General features: G+C 37.4%; 1 protein-coding gene across 1 annotated transcript in view; it reads right to left on the bottom strand.

The window, feature by feature from the left end:
* SOX6 (SRY-box 6) overlaps window positions 1-18,245 on the bottom strand; it is a 272,975-nt gene that overhangs the window by 96,443 nt on the left and 158,287 nt on the right. Inside the window, exon 8 of the mRNA XM_014962253.1 lies at window positions 5,374-5,494. Within this exon, the coding sequence (XP_014817739.1) occupies window positions 5,374-5,494 (121 nt within the window). The remainder of the gene's footprint in view (window positions 1-5,373; window positions 5,495-18,245) is intronic.

Below are 18,245 nucleotides of genomic sequence, written 5' to 3'. Positions count from 1 at the left end.
TAACTTAAAATCTGTCTTTTCACGAATGGATCTCAAACTGCCACTTGCACACTCTCCATGTGGAATTGCGGAACAACAGGAAAAGGAGTTGGAAGAGATGTAAGAGATCAAGAATTCCAGGGCCCGACCCTCCCAGGTACAATGAACAGATTGAAGTGAGTGCACCTCTCCTCAGGGTGTTGTTGGGATACAGCAAGGATACCGATGCCCAATCCTGCAATATTCCCACACAGGGCATGCAATTTGTTTGTGTAGAGGCATCAGGATTGAGGAACATCTCAACAGAGGTAACTGGCTAAGGCAATACTACAGAGTATATCCGCTGCCCAATGACAGTACCTCAGTTATGCCTAAATTTTGAGCAGGGTTTGCTGCAACACTGCCTTCTGCTGTCCTCATGTTGCTGCAGAGTCAGTTGCCCCAAAAACTGTCTGTCTACAGGTAAAGAACTTCAGTGCAAATCCCAGTTGAAAACATTGAGCTGCCTATTACCACTTCCAGCTCTTACCTCAACATTTAGGAGTGAGGCACATAGGGATTGCTACAACAAATCCCAAAGTTACAGATTCCTGGTTCCAACCAGTAAAACCCAACAGGGAACACGTGACAGACTTTAACTCAGTCCTGGGGAATTTCCATTAGAACCAAACTCCTGCAGCATCTCTGCCATGCTAAGATACATGGCCAACTCAGTACACAGTTGATTTAATGTATGCTTTCTTTTCTCATCTGCCGAGAGGAACAGCACCCTGTTGAAAATGGAAAACTGTTCTATGTAAAATTTAAACCAAGTTACAGCTTTAGGAAAGTTTTCTGAAAGGCTTGTTCTACACAGAAACTGTAATTATGTGTATCAGTGAAATCCAGCAGATCTAAAGTGATGTTAGTTATGTGGATTAGCTATTGTAATCAATGAGTTTAATTGGTTTGATGATAAATATGTCATGGTATTGAAAAGTTCTAATGTCCAGCCAGATGACAATAAGGCTGATGGTTTTGTTCATCTTGCTTTACCTAATTTTATTTTCATTGATTTCAACAAAGTTACTGTTGATTTGCCCCAGTGCAAGTAGGAATAGAACCAGTTCAAAACATTAGCTATATTTCTCACTGTTTTTGCCACCAGCCTAGGACAACAGTGTCCATTTTTACATTTCATTGTATTGCCAGCATTGCAAAATCTCTTATAAATTATTTTTGTGTATAAAAAAGAATGAACTAGGTAGGCAGACAGAAGTTGTTTCTTAGCCACTGTAATCATGGTCTTTGTATACTTTATATATGAAATATGAAGAACTGCTTTGACAATACACTGCAGCTTATCACTCTATAAACCCTTTTTAAGTAGAGGTTTACAATCGCCATACCTCAATGTCTCTATTTTCCATAATCTTTTTCAGAGACGCTTTCCACATCTGGTAAAGAACTGATATAACACAAAATATTTCCAGAAGACTATCGAGCAAAGTGATCGTTCATTTCCAAGTCACATGGACTGCTGTTATGCAGCCAGCACGGAGGGCAGCCCTCCCACTCTCTGCCCAGAGCAAACCATACCTTGGTTTGAGCTCGGCTCAAAGTAGGGTCTGGCTTCTGTCCAGCATTGCTCTGTATCTTTACTCTGTCATCATCCTACTTCCCCATTCCCTCTTAGCCACAAAACTGGAAGGAAGCAATACTTTAGGCACATGCAAGATGGAGGAGGGAATTGTCTGTCTCCTTACCCTCACTCACTGTGTTCTCTTGACTCAGGTCACTCATGGGGACACGCTACTCACATTCAATGATACTCCAACCTACTAACTTTTCCTGACTGAATGTGGTTGGTTAAGTGAAGGGAAATTTGCACTAGCAGAGGAGGTATAATGGTACTTACATTACCCACTGCTTCCAAGTAGTAAGTATAGTGGTCACAGTCAGAAAGCCAGCACAGTTGCTTTGCTGCGCTTAGAATGCAAAATAATTATATTAACTGCATAGTATCTCTGGGCAAGTATTAGCTTCCTAACAGCTGCCACTCAGCTTCCCACTGGAATAAGTGGCAACCCCCACAACCAGGTACTCTACAAGGCTCGTCAAGCGCCTGCAGGTCAATAGTCACAACAGTCATTTGAGATGCACAGCGCCCTAAAGTTTTAATTAATCTGGTATACAGTATAAATACTGAAATATGTATAAAAAATTAATTAGGTGGTCTATGCAGCTCTGATTTCTCAATTAGTACTTACCATGCCGGAAAATTATATTACATGACTTTGAGATACATAAGGAAGCATGAGACTTTGGGGATTTTTTTTCTAATGTAATTATTACTTGCCATCAGGACTTGCTAACTTTGTCCTATTTCAACTCCTAGAGCTCCAAATATGGGGGGGGGGAAGGGATACAGCCACCTCATGTTATACATCCTGCCAGGAAGTAGGAAACTCTGTCGTGTCGGGCTTTAATAAAAATCATAGCTGTAAATCAGGAATTCCTCAAGTTTTCTATTCATAATGGCTTTCTGAGCTTAGGAGTTCAGGAGAAATTAAGTGCTGGAAGGGCCTCAGAACCTACTAAATTCTCTCTTCTAGTGGTCATTCCGTTGAGGGCATGACATAGCATAGTTTGTTATAGGAATACTATTTTCTTACTTCAAGGCATAGAGGTACAGTGCAGATTTGCAACAGTACTCGGTAACTGCTATGATGGCATTGACCTAAACAGCCATGAAATTGGTTCCCACTTAGCCCATGAAGATATAGCTGCATGGACATGGGCACGTAATCATACCCTTGCTTGTAGACTAAGGCAGGACTTCACATCTTGGCTGCACTGTTGCACTGACACTGATATGCTGCTTTCAAGTCGGAGCTGGCTCATACCTAGTCCATTTTGTGGGCAAAGCAAATTAAGTGACTGTGCATACAACATTTGACACTCCCTAAATGACACAGCTTCAAAAGTACTCAGTCCCCACAGCTCCTATCATTGAAACCCCTCTCACTGTTATTTTCTGCATGTCAATGAAAACTGGCAGTGTCAAAACTTAGTCTTGCTTAGAGTAAATAAAAGAGAAACTCAACAGGCAACCAAAAAGAAAATGGTAAGTATCTGGAGGGTTAATCCATCTCCTCTCTTTCCTCAGAAGTATGAGTGAGTCTAAACTGACAGTTCTAGAGGTAAAAGTTTCATTTCTCACAAAAGTAGAAGAGTACAGGTAGTAGCAGTCAAGTTCATAAATATTCCTCAGAAATGACTTTGAAGAACCCTCTCTATGGAAGAACGTAGCTTAATCTCCAGTTTCATTAATTCCTTAACTACTGTGCCGAGAGTGCCAAAAATAGGAATTAATCAATACCAAGTGTACATATGGTGGGGTTTTTTATCATGATATATCTCAGAAATTACTAACCTGCCCAGATACCATTGGAATACATACTGTAGAATTCAAGAAGTATATTAAAATAGAAACAGTTTCATTTCTTGCAAGGCACTGGGTATAATCAGATCATTGTGACTTCTGGTCTTTACTAGCATCAGCTGGATATAAACCACTAACATAATAGCAAACAGCTTAGCTGTGTTCTGAGATATCCAGGCCTTGATTTCTGCCTACGTTGCATTCTGGCAAGTAAAAAAATGCCCTAAAGCTGTATCACCACCTGCTACGAGGTCAATAGTATCACAGGTAAAGCAGTATAAGCAGTATAAGTAAGTGTTAGGCTATGTACAATAAGGAGCACGTTAGAATAAGTGTAGAAATCTGTTCTTTTGCAGGAAATCATGCTGGTATTCTTCACGAGTCATTATTGTACTAAGTGGCCTACAGAGCCAAAATCAACGTGACGTAATTTGACACATCACCTTTCAGGGGGAAGCAGATCCAACAGCTTAATCATTAATAGTCACTATTCAGAATTCAAATGTCAGATTAATATGGGAAAAGCAAGGAAGCTAAAGCACACTCTCTCTCTTGTCTGTGAGCAGAAAGGTATTAGCTGGGTTGTCACAGACAATTTCCACAACTGGCAACTCTTATGTCTTTGGAGACAAAGTATTCTTCACTTTGGTCCTCAGCTGTTGAGGTGGTGATTTGTGTGAATAACCATCATCCTATGCCACCTAGAGCCAGCTGCCTTTCAGAGCTCCATTACAGTGTGCCGGTTTGTCAAATTGGAGAACTTTGGGATTTTTAAACCTGAAAATAAGACAATAACTGGACAAAGAATCTGTATTTAATGAGCAATGTCTCTAGACTAAAGAGACAGAAGGGAGTGGGACCAACGGAAATGCTTGCTGAAATCTTGCTTGGCCTCACTTCATCTAATGTTAAGTAAACTTGCTAGAAAAGATTTTAGGTTCAACCTGGCGTTTAATTAGTATGCTGTTTACATTATCTGTTATGAGGCTTTGCTTTGGATTTGACCCTGCTCCCGCTGCAGTCAACAGCAAAAACACCACTAACATCAGTGGGAGCAGGATCAATGTTTTACTTTGTACATTTCATATTTAATGTCAAAAAGAAACTGGTATTAATGTTTTGTAGTTATTAGTTATCAGGTTAATATGCTAAAGGCAGCTTGACAGGGAATACTATTAATGAGCAAAATAAGGTTGCCGCTTCTGGACTGAGGTCACTTACAAAGAATGTACAAATGAAAATAAGGTTGACTTTTATTTACTTAACTATCTTCCTACATTGAATTCCTTTGGCAATGTGTCTTTAAACATTTAAAGCCCTGTTTACAAGGAGGCTCTGAAAGTAGCTTCAAACCATTATATCCCTAATTGAATTCCCCAGGAGTCCTGTAAACTCAGAGGAAAAAAGAAAGAAATCATAACATTTGCTAAATCATCTCAAAACATATTTCACTGCAAGGTTATGTGACCTGTTTGTTACAAGTCTGAATGATGACTGGGATTGAACTACTGAAATCTTTTATTATTCAGATTGAAATCAAAAAAAAAGTTGCCCATTTGAAGCCTGCTAATTAAATTATACTTCCTCTGACTTTTATCACTAATTAAGAGTAAGAATTTTGGCACAAAAGACAAGTACACTGAAGATAACAGAATTAATTAAAGACACATAGCCTTTGTATAATGACACAGGGCAGACCAGATGCAAATTACTAGGCAAGTGGGCCAATATATTTAGATCAAATGATTTTGTGGGAAATAAAGGTAAAAAAATAATCATGATGTTCAATAACCAGTGTTTCATCCACCTCCTTCAAACCAGCAGTTTTTTTCAAGTGGAGTTGCAAAACTCCACATTATTTCCAACCAGCTACACCTGTTGTGTAACATCATTGGTATGAGACAGATCACACAAGAAATTACAATTAATATCTTAAAATGTTAAATACCTTCACACCCCTGTCAGCTTACCTGGTTTGTAAGTTATTCCTGGGGGGAAGAGGAATCCCTGCTGGGCTGCAGCAGCCGCTGCCAGCGTCCGCTGGTCGTGTGGAAAAATTGGGATCATGAGCGGAGGCATGTGACCCTGAACCTGCTAAACAGAAGAGAGTCTCTGATCAGAAATAGCACAAATTTGTCTTGACAGGTATTTCTCCAGTACTGATAGTGTTCTTGTGTTCACACAGTCCCACAGAACCTTCGCCTTAATGTAATCCCTGCCAATTTCACATTATCACATCAAAGCCCTCACTAACATTGTTTTCCCTCAGTGTCAAAGGTGTAACAGTCTCAGTGAACTGTGTGTTTCCCTACTTCTTCCTGGTTCTCTTTTTTTTTTATTAATATTCCCTCTCCTGGCACAAGGTAAAAAGGTACAAAACCTTTCTAGTATACCATAGGTTCTTTAAAAAGAAGTGGTACATATTTCTATTAATTTTTCACAAGTTTTCTCATCTTTAGTTACAGACAGCGTAGTGACAAGCATTTTAGAAGTAACCTAACACTACAGTAACTACTTTGATGTTCAAATTTTAGTATCCTTAGGGCAATTTTAATTCTGAGATCTCACAATATTGTATTGTTCACATATATACCAGCAACTCAGGTATGTTATTTCAAAATCTCACCACAGTATTAAATAGTCTTCTAGTCAACACCCCAGGTCTTAAGATTTAAATCTCCAGCATCTTGGCTCCCAATTAAACTGACATCCTTTGCCATACACACTTCACACACACATAACATATAAATTACTTGTCTGTCTAAGCAGTTTTATAGCTTTATGCACTATCATGTAGCTCAGTAATTATGGAGCTGTATTCAGAGACCATTTCAGAATAAAACCTACCATATAAAGTTTAATTTGGCCTCAATAAATGTATCAAAAAGCACAAACATGCAAAAGCAAAAAATCCTTTACCTTACACCAGCATTTGTATTCAACATATAGAAGATAGGAGATGTGATAGAATTGTGTCTGTTAAATCCGCGCGTTAATTTCCTAGTTCTTAAATTTATGCTACGTGTGTCTCAGAGACAATGGCTAGGATCACAAAGAGGTTCTATACATCAGTCCTTAACCCCAGAAGTACCCGAGGGTTCTACTACAATTTTTCTGATTAGTAGTTAAGCAAACATTTAATGGTTTATAGATCAAAGCTAGTAAATGCAGGAAGAAATTGGGGTTTTTTGGCAGGAAAAAAAAAATTGTTCTCATCCTACCATAAATCGGTGGCATTAAATATTATTTAAAATGTTGAAGTATACTATTTAAAAAGTTGAAATACCCTTCGAGCATTTTTTTTTTCATTCAATTCCTAAAAAAACTTTTTTGGTCAAAGCCCATATGTTGACCTATGACATTGTTTAAATAGTGCCAAATTTTCTTGTCATATCCCCGTTACTTTCACAACCATTGATGCAGTGCAGAAATGCTACTGTGTGTGTCTATGAGGGTTAATTTACCAACAACTCTTCTCTTGGGAAAGCCCAAAGATGTAGGTTAATAAAGGTCAAGCAAAAAATAAACACTTTACAGTATTTTTTTGAATCCATTTCTCAGGAAAACCAACTTATAATAAAAAGGTCTTTGTGCAATTACTGCTATGGCACTGGGGCGTGAAAGAAACTAGCTTTGAGCAGCTATTTCTCTCATTTTAGCTGAGGTAAGCCTGGCTGTGCATTTTAGGATATGAGTTAAACTTGGTTAGATTGCAGTTGATCCCCCTGTGCCTGGCACAGGCATTTACCTCTGATAAAATGATGCTAGTTTTGCTGTGTGGTGTTTCCTTTACGTTGGCTCTACAGGAGTACAGCAAATCAAAACCTCAGGCTTTGTCCGACAGAAACAATGATAGAATATAATGGCAGGAATTCAACACAATACAACTCACAATCATTTTCAGTAGTTCCCAACTACAGCCTAATCAAATGGACTCAAGGCTTAAGAAATATCCCTCTCAATCACCACACACCGAAAGTATTCCCATGGAGTTGCAATCTCACAAGACACAGAAGAGACCAGAGTGAGTGCTGTGGTTAGAGTGATGGTACATAAATACCCATGGCAATACTTCACACCATAGTGCCATAAATATAATTGAAACATATAATAACAAAATCTTACAATGGTTATTTCCTAATGCGGTCTTGTAGAGTTGGATCCACCCCACTGTATCAAAAAAGATATACTTTTTACACTTTCAAATAAAAACAATTCTATAAGTGTGGAGAATTATCATGGCATGTTCTGGCTATCTCTAGTTCTTCCTTTAAGTACTACTCTGACTGCTGTATCAGGTCCTCAGCCTACATAAATCAATGTAACTTTGGCTAAAGGTGGCTTACATTTAGATTTTAAGTATGAGTTTACACTTAAGACAGTTACACAGATTGAAAAAAAACCCATACTGAATTGCAACCATTCGTTCCCATGGGTCTTCCCTCTGGCACATATTAAATACTAATCCTAAGTAACTTCTGGTTTCACCCAAAATTAGTATATATATATAGGTGTCAATTTTCAGCACAGGTCGACTGAAGAACACAAATAAGCATTAAAAAGGAAGAAAATGTGCAAGTATCACTGATCACTGAATTATTAAAGATGTAAAATGAGTGCCATAAAACAGTAGACACCTTAATTTTTGACATTTTTTTTTTTCCTGGGGGTTTTATTATTATTTTGATTTTACTGAAGGGGGAGAAATTGGGAGGAGGGGTTGATTGGTGTACTTCACAAAATCGGCTACATGCCCAGAAATTTTAATTGCTGAGATGTTCCTCAGGTCTTTCTGAAAACCAAGACTGTAGCAGATGCCCGAGAAACACCCTGACTCTGTCTCTTCTCATTCGTAAAAATAGCGTATTGTTGGATCAGCGCTTTCCCCTTTTGTCTCCTCTGTGCTAAGTTGTTGATGATGCCATTTTTTGCCATCTGCCCCAGAGCTTCATTAAAGATACATGAATGGACTAACTGGGCTGCTATCTTGTGAGGAACAGGTGCTATTGTTTGTCCCTGAAGACTTGCACTAAAGATCTCACTCAGAATACTTGAGAAAGAGCATCTGCAGCAGTCACTCAGAGAGTAACTTGGCAGAGCCCATACTATGGGCTGATATGCAAACAGTGACACTCAAGGGGACTCATTTTCTCTTTCATGAAGATTATTTATTTTTTTGTGTGACGGGTAGTAAATGTTTGGTTTTGAACAATTCTGCCAGTCTGTATCTTTAACTGAACTGTACAACCCCTGGAGGAAACCCGAATATATTCTTTCCAAAATTCAGTTCTGCAACCTCGACTAAAATCATCTCTTCTATAAAGCTACCTCATAAAATTAATCTTTGTTTCTACACAACAAGCTCAGGTTTAGCTGTGTTAAACATGAGAAGCCATCTAGATTAGGGAACTCTTAAAAGGTAGTGTACCATTCCTTTAATATCCCGTCACAACTCTGACAGCCCTTGGGAACTGATTACAGCACTTCCTTGCCTGACATCTAAGTCAGGAAGCAACTTTAGAGCAAATCAGCCCTGATTAGTTCAAGAAGCAACTTCCACTTTGATTCTCCCTGAAATAATAAAAGCTGGTGGCCCATTTGATAAGCTGGGCAAATCTGCAGTGCTTTGTCTCACAGTCACATGAATGCTAATTTCAAAAGTTGGCTGACAATCCTCATTGTTAAAAAGTCATTGATCGTTAGTGTTGTGCATGGAAAATGGAAGCCAAAGTGATATGTCACACAAAAATAATGCCTTGAATGAAAATGAGCTGCCTTTTTTGGATAAGGAAAACAGCACGTTTAGTTAGACCAAGGAATAAGAAGAGTTCTGTCTTTAAAAACCGAAGCTGCCTTTACAACAACTAACATTGCAGCTGGAGAAGTAAAGGCATTCAGAAAAAAGGACAGCAACAGTGCAAGGAAAAAGACATTTCTGCTTTGCTGTGAGGATCACAGGGTTCAAGAGCAGAAGTAAATCCCACCCTATAATGGCAGCTGAATTCCTTGCAAACTTTTCAAGATCAAACTTGACAAGTTGTGTCTGCATTGCACAGCTTACTTCAGTAAAAGGGAGAAACAAACGCCATCTTTTTGAGAAATAGTAATAACAATCTTCAAAATATTTTAACCCTTCCTTAAAGCTTTTTGTTGTTGTTGTTTTGTTGCTACAACCAGCACTAGTATAAAACAGTGTAACAGGTTAAATATGCTCTAATTGCCTAGAATAAAACAATATCACTATTTAAAGCAATTGCCTCCCACTTCCACCAATAAAATCTCTGGACCCTATTCTCAACTTGTCGAAATCTTGAGATTTGTATTGAATCTTACAGACTACTCCAACTCATGTTAGCTGAGAAAGCAATCTTTGAATTTACTGAATCGACTTTTTCTTTTCCTTTGGTGTACAGTATATGTTGCAACCTCTGTGAGAAACGAATTAATTCACAGGCAGGTTTAAATTTTTCATAGTTTAAACTTGAATTTCTACCTAAGATTTTTTTAACTTCTTGAATAATTGCTGTAGCCAGACTAGAACTTTAACATGTCTATGCAGTTATTAAGCTTTTAATTTCAATAGTAAAAATGTGTTTGAATTTTTCTACTTTCTCATTTAAAAATTACAGTGTAATAACAGAGTTTCCCAGGTAATGGCAGTGTATCAAGTAAAAATGTGCATTTTCAGAATGCTCAAAATGTGTGTTTATGTGATAGAACATAATGGCTATAACCAATAGCTCAACGGGTTACATTTTAGGTTAATTCATTTTTAAAATCCTAATGGCACTGAAAGCAATGTTTATGCCTCCAGTACTACTACTGCAAGTTTTTAAATACCCTACATATTATATGTATTTATTTCATCTGCATTTTAAATAGTCTCTATACAATACACGGCACTGTTATTTTTATACCACCATGTGAATTTTATTTATTTCAATAACTACTATTGGGTTTAGTTGTTCTATGTTAGAGAAGAAAAACATTTTGTAAATTTGAACATTATTTTGATTAGCTCAATTTGGTGACTCTGCAAGAAAGCAAACACCATGTTGCATAAAGGAGTAGGAACTTCTATGAAAACTTATGTGAAAATCAGTGGGATCACTTAAATGCTTTAAAGCAGCTATGTGCTGAGATTTTTGCAGGTTTTTTGCCCAAATCTCCTCCCCAACTCTGCCAATATTGTAACGAACTCGTGCCATGACTGAGCCCTTTTCTGGTCTCAAAAATGATCTATTTAGAAAAACTGCAGAAGAATTGTACTGAAAAAAAAATAAAGTGGTCTCTTTGGTTACAACTGCATAGTCTAGCTGTTTTATTTGTGCTGTTCTGATGAAACAAAACAATTGTAAGGTTGGGTTAACTGACCAGTTCAGTTGTAAAGGATCTGGCTACTTTGCGTGTGAGTGGCCGGACCTTTTGTTCTGAGCTCAGAAATGTACCTGATGAACTCTCAAAGCTGTGAATTAATGTACCACCAACGCCTAACATCCTCTAGTGCAAAGATAATATGGGAGAGTGGACCCAAAGGCTGAAGTGAGAAATCCCCTCTAACATAAACAATCCCAGGGAAGCACTTGTGACTCCGTGTGAAGAGGAACAGCAATGGAAGAAAGGTGGGCTCCAGACCACAAGTGATCATGCAGGCCTTGCGTTGTAGCTAAGACACTGCCAATGGCATTTACATCCTTGTTTGTTGTGTGGGTGTCTATTTTTGTCAGTCAGGTTGACGGTTGGACAAGATGATCTTTAAGGTCCCTTCCAACCTAGAAGATTCTGTGATTCTGTGATTCTGTGACATAGCTCCCACATTGAAAATTATTCCGAGACTACCTTCTGCTTCTGTTAGCAATACAGAATCACTGGAGCTGTATCTATATAGAGAGGTATATTATGTCCTAATTTATCTACCTTCTAATTATCTACAGTCTAATTGAAAAATATTTCCTCTCAGTGAAAGTACATGAGCCACAAAAAAACATGTCAGCCAATGAGATCCCAAGGGGAGTGTTGGCAAATAAACTGTGAAAAAGATACCATAGACTTGCAAAGTGAGAGCATTTCATACGGGAAATACTATGAAAAATATGTAGTCCACTACTGAATTTGTAAATGGATTGTAACTGCTATTTTCTTTCTTTTCCCCTATCACTTTTTTCATTTGTCCAACGGTTCAGCTTGATTTGGAGATTAAAGTCTACCTCAGTGGCCACAACACTAAGGTGAAACTTGCAGCCATGATCACAGAGCAAAACAGAGCATCCTTATTTTTTATTATTTCTTCCTCATTACTTTGAAACTTTAAATGAACTAAGCTTAAATTCTATCTATTTGGGAAATAAAGAAGGGAACAACAGAAAAATACTACCAACCACAGTGAAAACAGAATCATTTTAAACACTAGTTCTCATTTCATTTCTACTGCCTTCTCATTGTATTTCCCTGTCTTTATCTAGCTCCTTGACTACCTGCAAATACAGAATTCAACTAAAGATGATCTCATGAAGTTAAGAGTATGATAAATGGTAATTAAATCTATTTAAATTGTCTGTATTTTAAGAAACTCTCACTAGGAGGCATAGAGAACGTCTCTGCTATACAGAAATAAATAAAACATGGTATGCAAAAGTGAATTTATAGTTCATTTGGAATTAGAGATCTACCACCTTTTCCATCCATACAAATGCATAATCTTGTCAATTAAATATTATTGTTAAGGTCTAGTAGTATGTTAAAATCACTTTAAAGTGCAACTAAGGAAAATTCATGTGTGTTTATTACTCCTTAAGGGTCTATTAGTGGGTATTTTATTCAGATTTGTGTTGTAAAATCTGCATAAACTCAGCATATTGTTATCCCCATGTGTGCATTTGTTTGGTTAAAGCATAACAGCAAATCTCTATTTCTGCAACTTCTGAAAAAGTCAAGAGAACTAAAACAGTCCTAATTTTAATCAGATACAAACAGTTATCTCTACAGAAGTGAAGAGTTGACTATTATGCAAATTGTCACAGTTAGTGGTCACCAAGCCATCACAGAAGACTGAGCAAGTCAATTATTTCAGATATTTCCAAAGACTAGTGAAGATGTATGTTTCTCATTTGCACCTCGTCTTATTCATGCCAAAATAAGAAAAATATTGCAGCCTAATGATACTTGTTGATATTTTATATACGGAAGCTCCATTACTACAGCTCAAATCTAAATATAAATTATGTCAGAAATCCCTTATTAGCTTATGTTTTTATGGTGATATCAAAATGTGCAGGATTTTTGGAGTACATTGAAATTTCCTGTTGATGGAAAAATTTAGAGCAAGAGATGTTTTAAAATTTGCATTTCATATTGGTGCTTTCAAGCAGAGTTTTTCCTTCCACATCCTTTCAAGACAGAGTTCTTTTTTGGAATAGCAGCCATCACTAGTTATTAACATGAAACTAATTCCCTGAATAGAAGGACTTGCAATATACGGTATAAAAAAATCATCTAATGCCACAACAGTGACGATTGCTAAAGGAAGGATTGTCTTTCACTTTAAAGAATAGCTCAGCAGAAGTGGGAACAAAAATAGAAACGTCTTTCAATGCCTCTGATCAAAATTCTTCTGCCTGATACAGGTAAAAAACATACAACAAAAGAACAGATGGGAGTTTTTCTATTAAACAAATACAGAATATATTTGAAATCCGGGGGTCAATGATGCTAACAGCAGTTCTGCTATTTACTTCGTTATGGGAAGAGTTTCTTCCTGGTCAGCATATTCTTTTTAAAGCTTTCTATAGTTTCACTGATATTCAAGATTTGTAACTATACTGTATTGTAACTATACAAACACTTAAGAGCTTTTGAACACTTCACAATTATTAATTAATTCAAGCTCAAAGGCCCATTCAGACAGTATTACAACCACAGCTTACACAGGAGGGCGTTTAAAGAGGCCTTGATTTCTTTTCCAGTTCGAGAAGTGACAATGTATAGTGTACATAAACCAATTCCATTGTAATCTGCTACTTGTAACCTTTACTCCTTTACAACACAGCTGCATAAAGAGCTACCAGAAGTGCAGAGCTGTGGCTAATGAGAGACATACTCTGTTGAAAAATCAGAATGAGGCAGCTTCTGAGCAGGTACATGCAGGTGCTATCCAGTTTAGCCCTTGAATACATGGTGGGATACAAGGCTGGAGATGAGTCACAGCTGCAAAAAGGGGATGCCTTTCCCATCCCACCCAGTCCTGGGGCTGATTTCTTCAGGTATTTATACCTCTGTGAATTTGCTCTTCTTTATTACAGAGACAAGTGTTGATATTTTTCCTCGAGCCTAAATGGATAATATTCAAGAGAGCAGGGCTAAGGAAGTACTCTCATCTAGTGAGAATATTCTTGCTTCTGTATATTGATTCTATTTTTGAAAGAAATTAAATGCAGAATAGTAACCTAGATAATTTCCAGAAATCACATGATGTTTATGGAGTGTCTAGTTTGAAACACAAAGGGTTATCATGGGCAATTATGTGGAGAAATAGTTTAATACAGAAAACACCTGTCTCTAGAGATCAAAGTCAAATCAGAATACTGATTGAATGCAAAAATAAATTTGTTCCATCTTTTCCTAGGATTCCTCAGATTTTGACACAATCTGACCATCTTTACTCAGGAAAGGCTCCAAGAAACTGGTATGTTTGCACAGTATGACTGAGGTGATTGCCACTGCTAGGAGTACAGTAATTATGGCAGATTTGGAAATAGGCAACAGAGTTTCTAAACTTCCAGCAATACACATACAGCCTGCTTCCTTCCTACGCCAACTGTGTCTGGCTCAAATCAGTTATATTGGCTCCTCAAATTTCTATAGCATTTATGATTCATCTACATAAACATTTTGAAAGAAAAAAAAAAATCATTAAAAAAGTAAAAAAAGACAGAAAACCAGGAAACTCCAATTTAAAATGAGCATTAGGTATTTCCGATCCAAGTTTAGGTGTTAAAATTCCAGCAATAGCTATACTTCAGACCTAAATCCACACTGCTGCGATGCCTTTCCTGCAGAGGATCCTGATATTCAGGAAGGAATGCCAATCTTCCCGTTTTCTGGCTTTCCCTGATTTGTCAGAACTCCAGTGTTATTTAAAGCAGGCCCTCGGCTCGTGAATAAATCCTTGCCATCAATCCTACGGTCACACTCACGTTAGAGTGATGCTGCTTTCCAAGTTGGGATATTTTCTTCAGTTGCTCGTGGCAATCAGTAGGAATCAATAGCCCAAAGCTGTGCTGCAGTTCCCTTTCTCTCTGCCCATCGAAGGGCTGGCTCCTCCGCAACCATAATGTGCCGAAGCTGGTGTGATGAAATGCACGGGCAAATCTACATAGAATTACTACGGGTAATAACAATGGCCCTTTGTCCAGCTGTGGCTGCTCCCCCTCTGCAGCCAGGCCTTATCTGCTCAGGAAATGCCTGCTTTAACTGACAGGTAGGAGATTAAATCTACAGCTGCCGAAACACAATCTCCGCTCTGTTAGATAGGCTTTCATTGAAAAGCACTACAAACACATAATTTGTTTATGTTGTACCAGCAATCTTTGACAAAGCAGACTGTCTAGCTGAGACAAATGTGGTTAAACCCATTTATTGTATTATTTCTGCTACACAGAACAAGCTCTTAAAACGCAGAAACTAGACAAGGCACAAAGCTCTAGCTGTCTAAAGAAATCAAGAATAGATGACTTCTTGTTACACTAGCCCCCTTTACACAGTATAGCATGTTCCCTCCTATTTTATACCACCATGTGAATTTTATTTATTTCAATAACTACTATTGGGTTTAGTTGTTCTATGTTAGAGAAGAAAAACATTTTGTAAATTTGAACATTATTTTGATTAGCTCAATTTGGTGACTCTGCAAGAAAGCAAACACCATGTTGCATAAAGGAGTAGGAACTTCTATGAAAACTTATGTGAAAATCAGTGGGATCACTTAAATGCTTTAAAGCAGCTATGTGCTGAGATTTTTGCAGGTTTTTTGCCCAAATCTCCTCCCCAACTCTGCCAATATTGTAACGAACTCGTGCCATGACTGAGCCCTTTTCTGGTCTCAAAAATGATCTATTTAGAAAAACTGCAGAAGAATTGTACTGAAAAAAAAATAAAGTGGTCTCTTTGGTTACAACTGCATAGTCTAGCTGTTTTATTTGTGCTGTTCTGATGAAACAAAGCAATTGTAAGGTTGGGTTAACTGACCAGCTCAGTTGTAAAGGATCTGGCTACTTTGCGTGTGAGTGGCCGGACCTTTTGTTCTGAGCTCAGAAATGTACCTGATGAACTCTCAAAGCTGTGAATTAATGTACCACCAACGCCTAACATCCTCTAGTGCAAAGATAATATGGGAGAGTGGACCCAAAGGCTGAAGTGAGAAATCCCCTCTAACATAAACAATCCCAGGGAAGCACTTGTGACTCCGTGTGAAGAGGAACAGCAATGGAAGAAAGGTGGGCTCCAGACCACAAGTGATCATGCAGGCCTTGCGTTGTAGCTAAGACACTGCCAATGGCATTTACATCCTTGTTTGTTGTGTGGGTGTCTATTTTTGTCAGTCAGGTTGACGGTTGGACAAGATGATCTTTAAGGTCCCTTCCAACCTAGAAGATTCTGTGATTCTGTGATTCTGTGACATAGCTCCCACATTGAAAATTATTCCGAGACTACCTTCTGCTTCTGTTAGCAATACAGAATCACTGGAGCTGTATCTATATAGAGAGGTATATTATGTCCTAATTTATCTACCTTCTAATTATCTACAGTCTAATTGAAAAATATTTCCTCTCAGTGAAAGTACATGAGCCACAAAAAAACATGTCAGCCAATGAGATCCCAAGGGGAGTGTTGGCAAATAAACTGTGAAAAAGATACCATAGACTTGCAAAGTGAGAGCATTTCATACGGGAAATACTATGAAAAATATGTAGTCCACTACTGAATTTGTAAATGGATTGTAACTGCTATTTTCTTTCTTTTCCCCTATCACTTTTTTCATTTGTCCAACGGTTCAGCTTGATTTGGAGATTAAAGTCTACCTCAGTGGCCACAACACTAAGGTGAAACTTGCAGCCATGATCACAGAGCAAAACAGAGCATCCTTATTTTTTATTATTTCTTCCTCATTACTTTGAAACTTTAAATGAACTAAGCTTAAATTCTATCTATTTGGGAAATAAAGAAGGGAACAACAGAAAAATACTACCAACCACAGTGAAAACAGAATCATTTTAAACACTAGTTCTCATTTCATTTCTACTGCCTTCTCATTGTATTTCCCTGTCTTTATCTAGCTCCTTGACTACCTGCAAATACAGAATTCAACTAAAGATGATCTCATGAAGTTAAGAGTATGATAAATGGTAATTAAATCTATTTAAATTGTCTGTATTTTAAGAAACTCTCACTAGGAGGCATAGAGAACGTCTCTGCTATACAGAAATAAATAAAACATGGTATGCAAAAGTGAATTTATAGTTCATTTGGAATTAGAGATCTACCACCTTTTCCATCCATACAAATGCATAATCTTGTCAATTAAATATTATTGTTAAGGTCTAGTAGTATGTTAAAATCACTTTAAAGTGCAACTAAGGAAAATTCATGTGTGTTTATTACTCCTTAAGGGTCTATTAGTGGGTATTTTATTCAGATTTGTGTTGTAAAATCTGCATAAACTCAGCATATTGTTATCCCCATGTGTGCATTTGTTTGGTTAAAGCATAACAGCAAATCTCTATTTCTGCAACTTCTGAAAAAGTCAAGAGAACTAAAACAGTCCTAATTTTAATCAGATACAAACAGTTATCTCTACAGAAGTGAAGAGTTGACTATTATGCAAATTGTCACAGTTAGTGGTCACCAAGCCATCACAGAAGACTGAGCAAGTCAATTATTTCAGATATTTCCAAAGACTAGTGAAGATGTATGTTTCTCATTTGCACCTCGTCTTATTCATGCCAAAATAAGAAAAATATTGCAGCCTAATGATACTTGTTGATATTTTATATACGGAAGCTCCATTACTACAGCTCAAATCTAAATATAAATTATGTCAGAAATCCCTTATTAGCTTATGTTTTTATGGTGATATCAAAATGTGCAGGATTTTTGGAGTACATTGAAATTTCCTGTTGATGGAAAAATTTAGAGCAAGAGATGCTTTAAAATTTGCATTTCATATTGGTGCTTTCAAGCAGAGTTTTTCCTTCCACATCCTTTCAAGACAGAGTTCTTTTTTGGAATAGCAGCCATCACTAGTTATTAACATGAAACTAATTCCCTGAATAGAAGGACTTGCAATATACGGTATAAAAAAATCATCTAATGCCACAACAGTGACGATTGCTAAAGGAAGGATTGTCTTTCACTTTAAAGAATAGCTCAGCAGAAGTGGGAACAAAAATAGAAACGTCTTTCAATGCCTCTGATCAAAATTCTTCTGCCTGATACAGGTAAAAAACATACAACAAAAGAACAGATGGGAGTTTTTCTATTAAACAAATACAGAATATATTTGAAATCCGGGGGTCAATGATGCTAACAGCAGTTCTGCTATTTACTTCGTTATGGGAAGAGTTTCTTCCTGGTCAGCATATTCTTTTTAAAGCTTTCTATAGTTTCACTGATATTCAAGATTTGTAACTATACTGTATTGTAACTATACAAACACTTAAGAGCTTTTGAACACTTCACAATTATTAATTAATTCAAGCTCAAAGGCCCATTCAGACAGTATTACAACCACAGCTTACACAGGAGGGCGTTTAAAGAGGCCTTGATTTCTTTTCCAGTTCGAGAAGTG

This window comes from Calidris pugnax, unplaced genomic scaffold (genome assembly GCF_001431845.1).
Source record: "Calidris pugnax isolate Ruff unplaced genomic scaffold, ASM143184v1 scaffold593, whole genome shotgun sequence".
Lineage (NCBI taxonomy): Eukaryota > Metazoa > Chordata > Aves > Charadriiformes > Scolopacidae > Calidris > Calidris pugnax.
This window is presented reverse-complemented; position numbering and strand designations above follow the sequence as displayed.